The 19,616-nt window shown below is 41.4% G+C and overlaps 1 protein-coding gene across 2 annotated transcripts; it reads left to right on the forward strand.

Annotated features, from left to right (window-relative positions):
• Positions 1-219: 219 nt before the first annotated feature.
• LOC134225838 (uncharacterized) lies at positions 220-4,351 on the forward strand. 2 transcript variants are annotated; one of them, XM_062706212.1, is made up of 2 exons: positions 220-545; positions 601-4,351. In XM_062706212.1, the coding sequence occupies exon 2, from the start codon at positions 610-612 to the stop codon at positions 4,246-4,248; it is 3,639 nt and encodes a 1,212-aa protein (XP_062562196.1). In that variant the 5' UTR covers positions 220-545; positions 601-609; the 3' UTR covers positions 4,249-4,351. The 2 variants fall into 2 exon arrangements, with proteins under 2 accessions (XP_062562196.1, XP_062562197.1); XM_062706213.1 differs by having other exon boundaries at positions 220-542.
• The last annotated feature ends 15,265 nt before the right edge of the window (positions 4,352-19,616 follow it).

A 19,616-nucleotide genomic window follows, 5' to 3' on the forward strand; every position in this document is an offset into this window, starting at 1 on the left:
ACTCTCAACTGATTTGCCGAAGTTGGCCGATGACGCCCGCACGAGGCGTCACATCTGGCATACATTTTTTATAACAGACGTGACGTTTCACTCCGTCCGTGTGGGTGGCAATGTTTACATTATTTTTTCGACTAATACAGACTTCGAGCACTTCGGCCTACACCTTTACCGAAGCACTTCGGCTATATGTATTACTTAATGGTAAAATTCAGCTATGAATTTGTCAATCGTTTTTTATAAAACTGTTTTGTTACAATTATTTCTTTCTTATTTCAATCAGTACAAAGCTGTCCATAAACGAAATGATACGTTCATAATCATAACATATCTGAATGGTTCGCGAATAAAATTAAAAATAGTAACAGAATATGTTCACCCACATATTCAGGCTGGTGGATACGAGCGTACGTCGAGAAGAAGAGCGAGAGACATCTTCATGATCGTTAACAAGTTTTAGATTTTAAGCATGACTCACTAAGTACCAGTTATTAGGAGCTTTTCTTAGTTGTTTTCGTTATTGAAAAAAACCTTCCGTTTTAATTGTGGTGAGAAAATATTGTTCATGCATTTTGAACGTCTTTAATCACAACTACATTTTAGCAACCAACCATGGTTGGAGCAGGAGAAAACGATAACACCGGCTATGACTACCAAATAGGAACAATGATTTATTTAGCTGATAAAATGCGGGCGCAGAAGGATCTTGTAGCTAAGTTTGACATTGGAAGCGCTGTGAAAGGTAACAATGTTCCTGAAAATTCACGCCATGCTTTCGATGATGTTGTCATCTATGCCGAACTCGTAAATGGCAGCAAGATCATCACCATGCTGCAGGTTAAACATTCGATAAAGCAGATTGATGAAGAATATCTTTGTCATAATTCTAAGACGTACGTCCTCAAATATTTCAAATCATTTTTGGAGCTTAAGAAATATATAAGAGTAGATGAACTGGTGGAACTCATTATATGGACAAACATGCGTATTGCGGACAAGGTTAAAAATTGGTTTGAAAAATACGATCCACTTGACATGGATAGAGACGTTATAGGAGCTGATGGTAATTTGAAATACCAACGACATCGATTCAACGTTGAAAAATTTTCAAAATTGGCGCAGAACTTCCTTCAAGATGCTCACCCACGAACCAGCTTAGTCGAAAAGTTTGTCGATACTTTGTTCAAAAAGGACGAATGGAATTCAGGGCGGGCCGCGAAAAACTTTCACAGCATTATGGCCAGCGAAATAATCGATTGCAACCTGTCGGACTCCAAATTCAAGCCAGGTTTTATTAACGGACAGGAATTGCACCCCGAGACAATGGAATTTCGTCATTGCTTTGAAAAGATTATGACGAGAAAATTTTCTGAGAAGAAACTTGGTACGTTTTCAATGACTGAATTGAATAGCGCCAACTACCGAACCCATTTTCAGCTGAAAGTAGATGGCGACTTCAAAGTAGGAAAAACCCCAGAATGGAAAGAGTGGAAGGACGTGCCAACAGAAAAGGATTTGAATGATTTCTATGAACGATTCGTATTTTATGTGAAAGTGCCAGACCTGTCAGAACTAAGGAAAATGCTTTGCGAATCAGTAGATAATTTTGAAGACTTTCTTAGGATGATGAGCGATCGTGCATTTAAGAGAATGGTCACTGACAGGCAAATTGAGAACATGTTTCAGTTATTAAGTCTCCGTCATGATATGAACTGCGGTCCGTTTATGAAGCTGAAATTCAAAGATATAGGCAGGCTTAAACAAGAGGTGCACAATTATTTATCTCAATCGCCTTCCATGCCATATTTGATGATTAGGGCAAGTCAAGATGTGGATTGCACTCTTTCTCGACTAATATCAGTAGTTGAAAGTTACCTTGCCTGTGGTGATGGGATACCTAAGTATTTAGTGTTGAGTCCAGGCAGCTTGGAAAGAAATTGGCCGAAAATTGAAAAGATTCTAACCGATGAACAAAACTTAAAGTGTTTGATCATCACGTCGATCCAAGACAGTGCACAAGAGGACGAGGTGAAAACTAAACTTGAGAAGTTCAAAGTTTCAGTAATTCTGGTTGGAGAATACTTATGTAAAGGCTTCGATGATGAATTTGACGTTAGCTTACTAACCGAAAAGTGTAAGAATGAAATCTTCGACAGGAAAATTGTATTATTTGGAAAACGTCTGACTGCTTATGGAATTCTTGGCGACGACATTTTTAGGAAAGAGAACTTTCCCTTGGTACTCGAGCTTCATCGAAATGAGATAATTTTGGGGAGTAATGCTTTGGCACGGAACGTAAACTTCATCGAACGAATAATAAAAAGCGATAGTGCAAATGATTTCAAGTATGAAGATGATAAGCACTCTCGAATCATTTTATCGGACCAAGCAGGAATGGGTAAAAGTACGGAAATGATAAACATCGTCATTAAGCTTCGTGAGCATAAAAAATATAAGGACCATTTAGTAATTTACTTCGACTGTAAAGTCGCGATAAGATATGTGCAATTTGACGGATATGAACTAATTTGTAAGCTGATGAATGTCGACACGCAAGCTGAAAAATGTCTCATAAAGTGCATAATACAGAAGAAGAAAATTATTTTGTTGCTGGATGGTGTCGACGAAGTCAGCAGGAAATCGCGAGATGATTTGAAATCATTAATTCAGAAAATTAAAAATCTAGAGTTGTTGAAATTTTTCATTGCAACTCGGCCCCATTGCAAAACATTTATCGAAAACATATTCCAGGATTTTGTTGTTTGTCATCTACCTTCATTTAGTGAAGAGCAACAAATAGAATATCTCACACGTTTCTGGAAGATAGAAGCCATCGGCGATGAACGTAAACGCAATGGTGTCAAAGACAACATAACAGAATTGATAAAAAGATTCCGTAGCATGCTGAAGGATGAATCACTGATAGGAATCCCAATGCAAACCTACATGATTGCGGTAATCTATCGCAGTTCTATCGTGTCATCTGAGTTTGAGCTTCCTAAACCACATACAATAGGATTAATTTATAAAGAGTTTGTGGGACTTAAATTTGAGGAAGTTATAAAGCGTCATTTTGATTCTGCCAATGAAGCACATAGAATTGCTATTGACAAAAGAGAACTATTTTCTAAGCATGTTATTCTGTCGGCAAAACTCTTCGACAACTATACTGAACAAGATAGGGAAACATTCCACGATCTTCAATCATACGGAATCGTGAGGCTTCAACCTTCGATGAGTTTCGTCCATCATACATATTATGAGTACTTTCTCACTTTGTACGTCCTCACTTACAAAACCGATTCAAACGGAACATTCGTTTCATTCATGCAACAACATTTTAGTCCATCAAGGTTGAATATAACCACTAAATTTCTGGACCATCATATTGACGAAATAAACCCAAATGCACAACTTCAATCGTTGGATGATGAGCTACCTGGAGCGGTGTCTAATGAGTTCGAACCTCCTCCAACGGCACGGTTGCATACTGAAAAGATGAAAGAATTTAATGATTATTTACAAAAACTATCAGAAAACGATCAGTGTGTTCTTATCCGTAACACAATTAACCAATCAGTGTTCAACGTTTTCGAAGTTCTGTACGATAGTTTGCCGTCCGATACCAAATCCTCGCTGAAATTCGGTTTCGGTAAAAATCGCGGAAAATGCTGCATCAATCTTAAAGCAATGGGCACGAATCAAATTATCCAGTTGCTATCGGTTTTGCAGAAGAAGAACCCCGACAACTTCATTCAGCGGTATTTAATTGCTTTCGGCGACGGAGATGAAGATTTTCTCGACGTCGCCTGTCGGAAACCATTTGTACAGGTACTAAACTGGTTGGTAGATGATCTACTGCCTAAAAGTGATGACCAGCAACTAAGTGCCCTTTATAGCTACGTTAAACGTCGTTTCGAAAAGTATTTAATATTAATAGTGCAGCACAACAACACCTCATTCTTAGAGCAATGTATCATACGATCGAGAGACATATGGACAGATAGGAAAACTACATACGAGTTTCTACTCAATCAAAACGTACTAAAAGTTTTCCTAGAAAACGTAGAGATCAAATGCGAAACTAAAAAATGTCTAGTCGATGAAAGAATTAAAATGGTAGGTGTTATGTACGACTTGTTCAAATGGGCCAGCAACGAAAACATTGAACTGACTCAAGAATGTACCGATGCATTTGATAAATTAGATAATGTAGCCTTAAAAAGTGCCTTTAGTCAAAGATTTATGTGATATGTTTCTTATGAACTAAGCAGGTGTATAAAATACACGTATATCAGCATTTAGTAAGGAGCTAAATATATTTACATGTAATACAATGATAAAACGTTTTAAATCAGTTGTTTTAAATTGAAAGAAAACTCATAAGTTCAATTAACTAACATTTAATGATAATATGCACAGTAGAGTGATTAAAATGTTGACTTTTTAGCTCCTCTATCCTTAAACGATGACATTTGCTGTTTTATTATTCCTCCTAAATGTTTAGCTAATTTGGATGTAACTACTAGACTGAGCACGCCCAGAATGAAGTTTGTATGGAAACTACTATAGAAAAAACTGTTCCGTGTTGCAACCCATCAACTAATCAAATGTAATCGACATGATGACTTCATTGAATTTTTCCTAAGCTAGAGGACAGTTGTTGTTGCGAAGCGATCTGACTTTTGTAAGCAAAGTTATGAAGGAAATAAAAATGCTCATTATTGTTATTATATTATTGCTCTTCTCCGAAGGTGTAAGTCTTACGAACGTCTGTTCTCCAAGTTAAGGTTCCCCCAAACACACGCGACGCGACAGTCGCGACACGATTCTATCGCTTGGCGACAGCGATTCTGTCGCCGTTGGTATGGCAACGTAAATAGAACATTGCCTGCAGCGACCCAGCGATTGAATCGCGGCGACGATTGTACGACAATTCCCCGAAAACCAATTCCCCGAATGCAATTTCCCCGAATGTAATTTCCCCGAATGTAACAATTCCCCGAATGCAATTTCCCCGAATGTAACAATTCCCCGAATGTAACATTTCCCCGAATGGAACAATTCCCCGAAAACATAGTACCTCTTACAACACATCTTCGCAATCGACTGTATGCGTCCGAAAAAAAGCAGCGTTTAAAGATACGTTGTGTCTTATTGGACATTATGAGCGTGACCAGGAGTAGTAATCCTCGCTTTCGTGGTTTTTATCCTAGATTGGAGTGCGTGTTGGCTCTTGTTTCGGACGGCCGTACGATCGCGCGATTTGCCGAAATTTTGTGATTCGCATTCCGCGGCCGGTAGTAAAGTTAATTAGTCCAGTGCGTGTTGGCTCTTGTTTCGGACGGCCGTACGATCGCGCGATTTGCCGAAATTTTGTGATTTGCATTCCGCGGCCGGTAGTAAAGTTAATTAGTTCAGTGCGTGTTGGCTCTTGTTTCGGACGGCCGAACGATCGCGCGATTTGCCGAAATTTTGTGATTTGCATTCCGCGGCCGGTAGTAAAGTTAATTAGTTCAGTGCGTGTTGGCTCTTGTTTCGGACGGTCGAACGATCGCGCGATTTGCCGAAATTTTGAGATTTGCATTGCGCGGCCGGTAATAAAGTTAATTAGTTCAGTGCGTGTTGGCTCTTGTTGGCTCCAGCCGACCGGTCGTCAAAGTTTAGTTTTGCTTTGTGCGGGTGAGTAAATAAATCAGAAAGTGAAAGTTTGTTTCTTATCCGGTCGTGTTTCTCCAGTAAGCGGATCGGCCGGTCGTCGAAGTTTAGTTTTCCTTTGTGCGGAAGGCAAAACGATCGGCCGGTCGCCGTAATTTTGCTCTGATTTGCGCGGGTGAGTAAATGAATCAGAAAGTGAAAGTTTGTTTCTTGTCCAGTCGTGTTTCTCCAGTCAGCGGATCGGCCGGTCGTCGAAGTTTAGTTTTGCTTTGTGCGGAAGGCAAAACGATCGGCGCGTCGTCATAATTTTGTTCTGCTTTGCGCGGGTGAGTGAATAAATCAGAAAGTGAAAGTTTCAGACAGCGAGAGTGTTATTTCCCATCCCATAGATCGCATCACTTACCGAAGTGAATCCAGATAAATTATCCTTTGTAACTAAAACGATATCCTATCCCAAGACAATCGTGGAGATGCAGAGGTGTACTCGGTCTCTAGTAGCAACGAGAATCGGACTAACAATCCTTCCCTTCCTATATGACCGTAAGGACGTGGCCGGCGCCGTTATTGACTTTAGATATTTGAGCTCCCGAAACGTGTACATTGAGAATGGGTAGCTAGTCCCAAGCCCCATTTATTGTGTTCTCTGTACAATTTCGCAAGTTCAGTCAATCACGGAGTAGCAACTACGAATTGTGCGGTCATAATGCTCATGCTCATGCTCATGCTCATGCTTTCGTGGTTTTTATCCTAGATTGGAATCAAGGATCACACCTTCCTTTTTTTCTGATAACAATTTGAATGAGGATTTCAAAAGAAAAACATGAGTATCACTAGTGTCCAATCTACAAAGTACTCCGTAACTATGCTACGCTTATCCGCTCAATATCCTTCGGTAGTATTGGATATTCTTGATCCTCCAAGATGTGTTTTTAAATTATAAAAATATCAGGGTAGAATGATTTCCAATGTGCTTTTTGATCTATAATAGTCGAACAACGGCTGTGTTTTTTAAAAGTCAGAATCGCAAACGGCAATTCCGATTGAAAGCGTTCTTAAGAAGTTTGAGACAATGGTTGATGTGAAACCTTTTAAAGAAAAATATTGCGTTTGCCCGGACTGAGGTAATGGTGAATGTAATTCCTTCTTTAAAAATAATGAATTTGCTCGGACTAATGCAATGGTAAATGCGTCGCTTCTTTAGAGAGTGTTTCCCCAGATTATTATTATTATTATTCTATATTTAATAACACGTATCTGCCCGAAATAAGATAATATGGATGTAATCCATTCTTTAAAAGAAATCATTTCCACGAAGTAAGGCAATGGTAGATGTGGTCCCTTCTTCAGAAATAGGCGTTAGCTCGAAATAATGCAAATATGAATGAATTGAGAATGATAATAAGGATTAATGTGCTCTCTTATTTTGATGCCAATTTAGCTAGAATAAGGAAAAAATATATAAGCAATATGTATTGAATGTATAATATTTTATCGAGAAACATTTTGCCGAATTCATTTACTCAGAATAGCATTAGGCTTTTTTTAGATTGTTCTAAAAATTGGCTTTTTCTTGGATAAGTGTAGCATAGCAGCAGTTTTGAAACATATAATTGCTCCATATCAATCCTTTATTATATCTGGCAAGCGCGCTCCTATAGTGAACGAATTCCTCTTCTTGCCTTATTATGGATAGACGTTCTCTCTCGAGACGTTTTATACTGGAGTTTATATAGCGGCTCACAACAACGCCTGTTCTCCATGTTTGGGGCGGCTGATCAACTTCATAGTGATAGAGATGGGCGATATGCAAAGGCGTGTGATCGGATGATGGCCGATCAATGAGAGAATGTGCAGGTTGAGGATCAAAGACCGGTTCTTCAGCAAAATCAACGTCCATAGCCCACGCCGGAAGCACTGATGATGATTAGGACGCATTCTACGCACAACTGGAACCAGAGATGCCAGGGGATATTTTCAAATGTCTTCACAGTCTAGTAAAAATGTCTTCAAATGTCTTCAATATCAAAATTATGATTAGCAGTGAAAAAATTTCAAAATCCAATAGGTTTGTAATTTCAATCATCTCCTTGTTTCATGTATCGTTTATTTTTCAACACTCAAATTGTTATTGTAAATTCAAGAGTATATTTATTTAAATCTTCATGAGTAAGGGATATGACTTTCCTTTGGATTTTCTAATGAGTCTTTAAATATAATTCCAACGGATATTTTTAACTGAATTTCCTTGTGGAATTCTTCTATAGGGATTCGGAAAAATTCCCCGGGAAATCTTCAATTTTCTGAAGAAATTTCCGGAAGAATTTCAGGAGAATCTTCAGGATAAATTTCTGATGAATTTTTCGAAGACTTTCTAAAGGAATCCCTGAAGGAATTTCCGGAGGAATTGCTGTTGTAACATCCAAAGGATTTTCTCAAGGAACTTTCAGATAAATTTCTGAAAGAACTTCCAGATGAAATGCTAATGGAACTTCCGGAGGAATTACAGGAGAATTTCGGAGGGATTTTCTGGAAGAATTCCTGACGGCTTTTCCTGAGGGCTTCCTGAAGGATTTTCCTGAGCAATTACTGAAAGGGTTCCTGAAGAAATGTCTGAAGAAACTTCCGGAGGAGCTTCTGGATAACTTTTTGGAGGAACTTCCTGAGGTATTGATCAGGAATATTGCGCAGGAATTTCCGAAAGAATTACTGGAGGAAATAGCAAAGAAATTTCAGAGTATAGTTCAAGAGGTATTATTGTAGAATCTTTCGGAGAAAATTCCGGAGAAACTTCCTAAAGGATTCTTGGAGGAATTTCCGAACGAATGCCTGCAGGAGCTTCGAGAGCAATTCCTGGAAGATCTGCTGGAGGAAGTCGTGAAAAAAACAAACTAAGGAATTTCTGAAGGAGCGATTGGAGTAATTTCCGAAGGAATTCTTGGAGGATCTAACGGAGAAATTCCTGGACGAATTTATGGATGAGCTGCTAGAGGTACTTCCAAAGGAAATTCTGGAGAAATTTTCTGAAAATCTAAAGGAATTGCTGGACGAATTCCTGGAGGAATTTCATGGGGAATTTCAGAAAGAATTCCAGAGATGTATGTTTTTACTGTAGAAATTCTTAGAAAGATTCCCAGTTAAAATACTGGAAGAGTGCCCAAAAATATTTCATGCAAAAATATCAAAGGAATTCAAGGAAGAATTCAACAAGGAACTGTAACGAGTTTACCCTGAACTTTGTACTGAGTCTTTAATAAAAACTCTGGCGGATTATTTTTTTAGGAAATTCCTCTGATTTTTTTTTCAGAAGATTCTCCGGAACAAATTAAAAATAATTTACCGTGGCCATTCTGGATATTTTCATTTAACTCCAGAACAATTTCAATTTCTTGTCGACATTCGTAAGAATTTTCTATGGAAACTAAAGAAAATTTTCTGAGAAAATGAAAATAATTTCCTGTGAAAATTTTCGTAAAAATGTAGTACATGGAAAATTCAAAAAGGCATCCCTTAACTTTCAAATACAAATCCGAAGTACATCCCACGAAAATTTAGACAAATTTCTTGTGGAAATAAACATGAATTCTTTGTAGGAGTTCAGATGATTTTTCTGCAAGAACTTAGAAAAAAATGTGAAAATTAAAATGAATTTCCCGTTTAAATTTTGGGGAAATTCCTTTATTTGCCCATACTGGAATTATTATAAGTTTTCAAGATTATTTGAGAATAATTTTCAATTTCATTTCTCTTGAATTTTTATGAGGAATTCCTCGGACCCTCGGACCCAAAATGAAGAATCGATATTCGATTTTCTTTCAGAGAACGATGAAGTTAATCATCCTGAACGCGTCAGTTATCCATTTGACTCAAAAATCGAAAGGAACATTGTTTAATTTAAAATTTAAAAATATGTAGATGAAAAATGCTTCCTCGACATTTTCGGTCTTGGTTACATGACTCAGCCCTTTTGACAGATAAAATATGGGCCTAACGTTTTGGGCTGATGGTGCATTCATTCTGAAATGTTGCACAGCCAAAAAATTTGCCTTAATATGTCTTAAATAAAAAATATTAGTTTTACTGATTTTTTACCAGAATTTTTATAACTTCGGTTCAAGTATTCCTGACCGATGCACTATCGTTTGCAAACATAAACGAGGTAGGGCTTTGAGACCCAATTCTCCTTATTTTACACGAATTATGTTTTTAAAACGAATTTTCATTGAATTTTTTTTTTCTAAAATCCACGGAAAAATCATCGAGTTCTTCAAAATGTATTCGCTTTCTCGACGGGTATTCTGGGAATACCGAAAAGATCAGATAAATTAAAAAGAAATTTTAAAAATGGTTCTAGTCCAACAACTCATGGTAAAATTTTGTCTTTTTTTGTCGTTTAAAATAAATTAGATCGTTCATTGCGTTCTGATGAAATGATCGAAATACCTTTTTTAAATAGGAAGTATCTTTAAATATCTTTAAATAAGAAGGTAGGCTAGATGTACCAGTTGTGGCTATAGCACCAGTTGTCGCACTAGTGCTTTATATGTCAAATGGCCAATCAAATCACCGCAAACCAAGTTCATATCGATAAAGCATATTCATATGATACGATAACACCTTTGATCTCTTCCAAAACAAGCAAAGCATAATTGTAAAAATTGATTTTGCTTAATTTTTGACGTCCTTTGCACCAGTTGTCGCACTAGTGGTCCCTATTTGGCCAATCCCATAAGAAAACAATGGGATTTGCCAAATAAGGAACCAAAATTAAGAATAGTGCCACAACTGGTGCATGCGTTCCTATTGTGGATTAATCAATTTCGAGGATTATAACAAATTTTATTGTGGTTTTCACAGCTGTTCTAAGGAGCAGGAAGTAAAACCTTTCGCTTGATATATAAAGACCACCCACATGCCTTTTACTTATTTTCTAAAAAATAGTTGTTCTTAAGTATGGCGACAATTGGTACACCCACCCTAATTCTTCAAATATTTTAAAAAGTCTTCAAAATGTCTTCATGAAATAAATGTCTTCACAGAGATTCAAATGTCTTCAAATTGAAGACATGTCTTCAAATCTGGCATCCCTGACTGGAACGTAAGTACGACAGGTGGCCCAGCCGCGACGTCTAAATCATCATAGGAGATTTGAACGCTCAGGTTAGCCAAGAGGAGAAGTTTAAACCGACTATTGGAAAGTTCAGCGCTCACCGGCTGACGACCGAAAACGGCCTTAGACTAATTCATTTCGCCGCCTCCAAAAATATGGCCATTCGCAGCACCTACGTCCGTATCAGTAAACCTGGAGATCACCACAGCAGACAGAATCACAAATCGACCACGTTCTGATTGATGAACGGCACTTCTCCGACATTATTGACGTCAGTACATATCGTGGCGCTAACATCGACTCTGTCCACTATCTGGTGATAGTTTAACTACGCCCAGAACTATTTGTCATCAACAATGTTCGGTACCGACGACCGCCGCGGTACGACCTAGAGCGACTGAAGCAACCTGATGTCGCCACTGCATATGCGCAGTATCTCAAGGCAGCGTTGCCGGAAGAGGGTGAGCTCGATGTTGCCCCTCTTGAGGACTGCTGGAATACAGTTAAAGCAGCCATTTACGACCCAGCGGAGAACAACGTCGGGTATGTGGGACGACTATGTGGCTGGTAAGACCGGTAGTTCTCTGCGGACATGAAGCATGGACAATGCTCGAGGACTTGCAAGCACTCAGAGTATTCGAGGAACGGGTGCTTAGGACCATCTTTGGTGGTGTGCAAGAAGACGGTGTGTGGCGGCGAAGAAGGAACCCAGTATCCAAAAGGTAGCTAATGCCGGAAGGGTACGATGCCGGACAGCAACCCTGCAAAGATGGTGGTCGCTTCCGATCCGGCAGGTAAGAGATGGCGTGGAGCACAGCGAGCGAGGTGGGCAGACCAGGTGCAAAACGACTTGGCGAGCGTGGGGCGCATTCGAGGATGGAGAGATGCGGCCTCGGACCGTGTATTGTGGCGTCAAATAGTTGATTCAGTGTTATCTGTTTAGATGTAAACTAAATAAATTAATGAATAAGGCTCAGTGAGTTTAGATACTTGTGAATTGTTTTAATCAACATTGCTTTATTTCTGTTTATATTCCTTATTTCCAACTTCACAATTATTTGATTACTAAGGGTCCTAAAAATGTGTTAATCAGCAAGCAACTACATATATACAAATTATAGGGTGTGATGCCAAATGCGCCTGGTACACGGTCAAAAAAACGAACCCAACCATGCTTTCGCTCATCTATAGATTCTATTCATAATATAAATATAACAAAAACAATAATAACACACTATCCCTAGTACTTAAATTTACATATCATATCAATTATATCACTGGTATTTACACATATTAGTTAACAGGCTTGGTAGTCATATGGCTACTGCTTCTGCCTCATTCGCAGGAAGTCGTGGGTTCAATCCCAGATCCGTTCCATTCTCCTACTTTGTATCTTTTTCTACATTTCTCATGTTCTAGCAATCGCTAGAACTGGAAATGGACTTCCATACCGTTTCCATTTCTTACTATACAACTTGACTATTCTAGTAGAAACTGCTAGAATTGTTGGAAATGAACCAAAAGCTCCTTTCCTACATCCAATAAGAAATTCTATCAGTAACTTTCTCCTATCTGTCTCATTAGCAGCTCGTTAAGCAAGACGAACCTCTGCCCCTCGAACCTAATCCAAAAATTCCAACAAATTCGTGGCAAATACAGAGATATATTCGACGAGTACAGAGATATATGGACGAGTGATTGCATCATCATTTCCTCCCCCTTCCCTACATTGACTTGCATTCTGCCGTGGTAGGCGCCAGTGGGATCTAACAAATGAGATCACCAGTACTTGTGCATTGAAGACGAGTGCTAGTCCCAAGCAAACATCTGTTGGTTTTCTGTGCAAGAACAGCTGATCTGGTCATAATGGAGTAAGCAATTGACTCTACGGGCAGTCAATCAAACTCAAGCCCAAGCTCACTGGGATTTACATAATATTAATCATCATATTAATAAATATAAAATTGACTTCTCCAAATGAATAGAGAAAGTACCAAATAGAGTAGTACCAAAAAAAACTTTTTTTATGTTCTTTTTTTTCTGTGAAGAATCCTAATTTTGGTTAATCTTTTTAGAGGTTATGAAGTTTGATCATCAGCTAATCTGAATAAACTGAGTAGATTTCGATTGCCCTTTTTCTGTCCCACGAAACTTTGCCTGATTCACTGACCAAGAGTGAACTTATAAACTACTCACTTATCATGTTAATCTTACAATTACAACTTGGTCAACATCTATGCATCAATGACTCCGTATACTACACTACTGTTCATGAAAGAATGTCCGAAAGCACACCAGGAGTTACCCAAATGGGGAAACTTGAAAACAGATAGATCATGTTCTGGTAGATGGGCGGCATTTCTACGGGAGTCAATCCATGGATCGGCGAGCACAACAGCACGAGAAGTGATAGACACTCGGCAGAGGCCACCCAGCCAGGATTACTTCGATGTGAAGTGTCAGAGTTTGACAGACGTGAAAAACGTTGCCAGAAGTTGGTGTCGGGTACCTCGTTGAATAGAGATCGGTACAACGTGCAAAGAAGTAAGAGCAGCCGAAAAATGAACCGCAGAAAGGAAAAGCAGTATTAAGAAGAAGTAATTAACTGAGAAATAGGAAAAAATAGAGCAGAGCGATATGTGGAAATTATATGAGACTGTCAATGACAATAAAACCAAAATGGTTGCCGGGTAGGACATTTCGAGACTATGTTGAACGATGGATGGGACGATGCATCAGAGAACAAAATAAATGACGATGGACAAGCTTCACTTCACTAGAACTGGGGAGGCATTGCGCACCTCAACTCGAAACGAGCATACCATGCAAATTGTCATACGAAAGAGCTGTCGAAAGGAGATGCGCAATGAGGCCCCTGATTGGAAAAGCCATTAGATAGCCGAAGACCAATAAGGCTACGGGGAAGGACCAGCTCCCGACTGAACTTCTCAAACATGACAGGGAGCATCTTTATTAATTTATACAGCATGAGCTCGAGCATGATTGACCGCCCACGGTTGCTATTCCGTTATTGCCAGGCCAACTGTAATTACACAGAGAACCAATAGATGAAGTTTGGGACTAACATCATCTTCAATGTGTAAGAACTGGTGACCCAAAAATAAGCAATACCAGCGCCGGCCGTGTCCGAATGCAGGTCAATTAAGGAATAGGTAGGAAATTGTTGACGTGATACTCGCTTTGATAGAAGCCGACGAGTCATCTGGACTTCCACGAGAAATCACTGGGATGTTGGATACAAGGGGTAGGGAGTGTGGCAGGGTTCGTTTTACTAAACGGTCTGCCGTGTATAGCGTGTAGTTTGATTGAGAAACAAAAACAATCGAAAAACGCTAAATATTTTAATTATCGACCGCACTACACGGATGCGAATTAAATTTTCACTTTATGATTAACTTACTCACCCGCACAAAGCAGAACAAAATTTCGACGACCGGCCGATCGCTTTGCTTACTGGAGAATCTGAAACACGAGAAAACACGCACTGAACTGATTAACTTTATTACCGTCCGCGCAACGCAGAACACAATATTTCGGCCGATCGCGCGATCGTTCGGCTGTCCGCAACAAGAGAAATCACGCACTGAACTCAGCATCTTTACTAATTTATACACCATATTATGTCGAAAATATGGGAAGACGAGGAATCGCCTGCTAGCTGGTTGGACGACCTCATATGGACTGGAATAAGCCTCTTAATTCGGTGTATAAAATTATGTCCCGTGTTCCGTTCAACATATTGAGACCACCTGAAGAGTTCTTCGTCGGCGAATACCAAGTAGGTTTTCGTGAGGGCCAATCAACGACGGATCCGACGGAGCGGGAGTACAACTTGCAGACACATTATCTGTTTAGGGGTAATTCAAATATGACGTCCACTACTTTTTGGGATTTCTAGACCCCCCTCCCTTCACTGTCACGCTTTTTTGTATACCTAGTACATGTACTGTCACGAAATCTTAGACCCCCTCCACCGGGGGCAGCAGGGACAGCAGGAACAGCATGATGTCCAAGGGCTTGACGACCCCTCCCCAGCTGTCTGCGAGTCAGGGAGAACTGCCTAGGGCGTGGTGGGATTTAGCAGTGGGCTCTGCTAAAATCCCTCCCAAAAAACCACAAGTGCCCGTAAGCGGACTCTATCAAAGCGACTGTGTGCCGCTTCAAAAGCACAAGCCCAGGGAGGGAGTGCCAACTGGCATGTGGAGTGTCCCTACTTCGGTAGGGTAGTGCGTGAGCTGCTTCGGCAGGGAGTGAGTGATCTGTTTGTGCTGAGGCAGGAGTGTCATAGCGAGTCGCCGCCGCTATGGCCACCTCGAAGCGCAGCAGAAGTCTGAGTATGGACTGCACATGCTAAGGTAAAAGTGTCGTAGCGTAGTATCGTTGATTAGTCCCCACATACCGCTATCGACACCTCGAGGCATGGCAGTGGAGTGTTAGAATAAGTTGTGGAGTGTACCTACTTCGGTAGGGTAGCGCGTGAGCTGCTTCGGCAGGGAGTGAGTGATCTGGTTGTGCTGAGGCAGGAGTGTAATAGCGTGTTGCCGCTATTGTCACCTCGAAGCGCAGCAGAAGTCTGAGTATGGACTGCACATGCTGAGGCAGGAGTCGAGGTATCCCATCGACACCTCGAGGCATTGCAGTGGAGTGTTAGAGTGAGCACCCGAAAAGGGTCACATGGAGCGAATGGTCTTTGGAGAAGCTGCTTCGGCGGCAGGGTAGCAGTGGGTTGTACCCACACACCTACAGTTGTGCACATGTGGTGCATGGGGAGTGTCCCTGCTTCGGCAGGGTAGCGTATGGTCTGCTTCGGCAGTGGTGTGATTGATCTGCTCGTGCTGAGGCAGAGTGTCGTAGCGCAATATCTGTAGGCCCAGGCAGTTACCGCTATTGATACCTCGAGGCATGGCAGCGGAGCGTCCGGGAGAGCATCCAAGTAAGACTCAAATGGAGTGAATGGTGTGTGAGCACCCAAGTCAGTCTCGCGTGGGACGAGTGCCTGTGTGAGCGATAATGAGTGAGTACGCTTAGTACTGCCGTCCCCCCAGAAGTAGTACTGCGAGGTAGTTCCTGGGGGAAACGATGGTGGAGCCCAAGGGAGTTTAGTCGGTATTACCGGTATGGTCGAGTCCGACACTCCAGTACACTTCCGTGTGGTAGTTTGGCAACTACAATGCACGTGTACTGGGTTAGTGTGTAAATGCATTCTCCCTTGTAAAAAAAAAAAAAAAAAAAAAGACCCCCTCCACCACCCGGCATACTGGTGGAGTGCCGAAATTACAGCCCTACGATCAGCCTGCCTCAAGGCTAGACGTAGGACGCAACGAGCCTGCACCGAGGAGGAAAGAGCGGTCCGCCGTGAAGTGTTTCGAGCTGCGAGACTGGCCCTTAACAAGGCCATTAAGAGCAGCAAGAGAGCGTGCTTCGACAACCTGTGCGAGGGTGCCAACGCGAATCCGTGGGGTGACGCCTATAGGATCGTTATGGCCAAGACCAAAGGGGGCTCTTCCCCCCCCCCCGGACAGTCACCGGACCGGTTGGCGAGGATTATCGAAGTACTCTTCCCGTCCCGAGCCACAAGTCCCTGGCCTCCTCCTGCGCTACAAGGCGCTGGGAGTGTGGCCGAAATGGTGGCTCCGGTGACGAACGAAGAGTTACTCGCAGTGGCTAATTACCTTGCGATGAACAAAGCTCCAGGGCCTGATGGAGTTCCAAACAGTGCACTCAAGGCAGCGATCATAGCGAACCCGAACATGTTCAGGTTAGCTATGCAGAGATGCCTGGATGAGTGTCGTTTCCCTGAGAGATGGAAAAGGCAGAAGTTGGTGCTGCTGATCGACACGACGGGTAAACTGCTCGAAAGGATCATCCTCAACAGGCTGACCCCGTACGCAGAGGGTACGGATGGCCTGTCGAGTAGCCAGTTTGGTTTTCGGAAGGGTAAGTCCACGGTGGACGCTATCAACTCAGTGCTAAAGACTGCAGAGGTAGCGATCCAACGGAAAAGGCGAGGAATTCGATACTGTGCGTTGGTGACACTGAACGTGAAGAACGCATTCAATAGCGCAAGCTGGGATGCCATCGCGCTCTCGTTACACCGGCTTAGCCTACCGGTGGGACTGTACCGGATCTTGGAAAGCTACTTCCAGAACCGTGTGCTGCTATACGAGACCGATGCCGGTCAGAAAAGTGTTTCTATCACCGCAGGAGTCCCGCAAGGGTCAATCCTGGGCCTGGTACTATGGAACCTGATGTATGACGGGGTTCTAAAGCTAAAGTTCCCTCCTGGGACCTGTAGCATAATCGAAATTTTACTAATAATATTAGTAGAGTAGTTTGTAACTTGTATTTTTCCGTTACATAATGAATCTACAAGTATCAATTTACAAGTCTAATATTACAAGTTAAGCGCACTAATAATATTAGCAGAATTTACAAGTAACTGTTGCATAAAGAAAATACAAGTACAAATTATTAGCGTTGGATTGTAGTTTCTTTTACAAGTATGAATGGTGCCGTAATTTAATTTACAAGTAGCTTTTATTTTATTATTTCTGCTGTTCAAAGTAAATATACCTACATCGTTTTATTGTTTTTAATGACTGAACAGAGAAAAAACTACAATTAAAAGTGCTTTAAATTACCATACAGTGAAATACTAAAAAAAATAAATTTCTCGTTCTAATACAAAACTGAGAATTATGAAATTTTTCAAATAACTCTGGAGAAAGCAGAAATACTTTAAGTGCTGACATCAAGTATTCAAATGTTGAGGCGCTAACTCAAAAGTGGGTTGTTTGTGGGCTTCGTGGCCGTGCGGTTAGCGACGTCAATCGTCTAAACGCATATGCTGTGGAGTGTGGGTTCGATTCCCGCCCCGGTAAGGAGAAAACTTTTCGTAAAACGAAAAGTTCTCCACTGGTCCACTGGGTGTTGTGTAAATGTCCTTGTCCGTTGTCTCATGCTAGATGTTAAGTGTTCAGTCTGTGCGACGCTTAAAACCGTACTTTGGCCCAATAACCCAATTTTGTGTAAAATGACTCTTCTAACACTACATAGTTTACCTTAAACCACGTAAAAACATATTACCTATAGCAAAGTTTAGTAACTTTAGTTTACCTAAAGTTGACTTTATTCAACTCAAATGTGAGTTGTTGTACTGATATTAAAATTAAATTTGATACGATATTATCATCAGTAAGTATTTTAAACTAAAATTTTGAGAAGATTTATCTTTTAAGAAATTGCCTGAATTTCATAATAATTTCAACAATTTCAATTATTGGACTAAAAACAAAATCCAAATCCGCATAAGTCCCGCAAAACACGTAAATTGAAACCCGCAAATACAAACCGCCCAAATTAAAACCCATGTCAATCTCAAAATCCACCTATAAAACCACGTAAAAAGTGCATTACTTTATCTTCGTAAAAAATGCCAATACCACGAAATCGGATTGAACCGCGGAATCAATAAATTAAAGAGAGAAGGATAATAAATTCGTGTTCCGTGTATATCTATCGCAGTATTCTATGCACAAACTTGCAGAAAAACATAAACAAATCATTTATCGCCGCATTTAGAGTGAAATGTCGGATGAATGTTGACAGGTAAATGAACCTGACAGACTTGTCATTTCTACCTTACCAATAATACAAGTACTAATATTATTAGTTGGCGAATCACTTTTATGCAACACAAATTACAAGTACTTGTAATTTGTAACTTGTAGCTAATATTATTAGTCTGATTATGCTACAGGGCCCTGGTATGAAGATCGTCGGCTTTGCTGACGATGTAACCCTAGAGGTCTACGGGGAGTCAATCCCCGAAGTAGAACTAACCGCAGAACACGCGATCAGCACTGTGGCGGACTGGATGAGTGCGAGAGGCCTTGAGCTCGCTCAACATAAGACGGAGGTGGTTATCGTCAGTAACCGTAAGTCGGCACAACATACAGTTGTTCACGTGAGAGACGTCGCGATCACTTCAAAGCGGAGTCTGAAGATTCTTGGGGTCATCATAGACGACAAGCTTACCTTCGGTAGCCATGTCGAATATGCGTGCAAGAAGGCTTCGACTGCTGTGGCGGCATTATCGACGATGATGTCCAACAGCTCCAAGGTGTGCGCCAGTAGATGTAGGCTACTGGCAGGCGTTGCCGCATCTATCCTTAGGTACGGCGGCCGTTCTGGGCAAAAGCACTGGGGTAACCAGTTACCTGCGGAATCTGGAGAGCACCTACCGCTTGATGTGTGTCAGAGTGATATCGGCCTACCGCACGGTATCGCACGACGCATCCTGCGTGATAGCGAGTATGATGCCAGTCGGGCTGGTCATCCAGGAAGACGAGGAGTGTTTTAAGCTACGTGGCACCAGAGGAGCCCGCGAGCGTACCAGGGTGACTTCGGTTGCCAGATGGCAGCGCGAGTGGGATAACTCCTCGAAAGGTAGGTGGACCCACCGGCTGATTCCTAACATATCAAGCTGGGTGGGGAGACCCCATGGGGAAGTTCACTTCCATCTGACACAAATCCTGTCAGGCCATGACTGTTTCCGACAGTACCACCACAGGTTTGGGCACGCGGAGGTCCCCGTCTGCCCTGACTGCCCAGGTGTTGACGAAACTGCAGAGCACATACTGTTCGTATGTCCTCGTTTCGACGTCGAAAGAAGAGCAATGCTAGACGTTTGCGGCCGGGACACAACTCCGGATAACCTTATCCAGAGGATGTGTCAAGCGGTGGAGAAGTGGAACGCAGCCTCGACTGCAACCACTCAGATTGCCTGCAGCTTGCAGAGAATCTGGCGCGCCGAGCAACAATCGACAAGCAT

This window comes from Armigeres subalbatus, chromosome 3 (genome assembly GCF_024139115.2).
Source record: "Armigeres subalbatus isolate Guangzhou_Male chromosome 3, GZ_Asu_2, whole genome shotgun sequence".
NCBI classification, from domain to species: Eukaryota; Metazoa; Arthropoda; class Insecta; order Diptera; family Culicidae; genus Armigeres; species Armigeres subalbatus.

Excerpts from the sequence above, each read along its gene's own strand:
- LOC134225838 (XM_062706212.1), top strand. The coding sequence starts at position 610 with ATGGTTGGAGCAGGAGAAAACGATAACACCGGCTATGACTACCAAATA.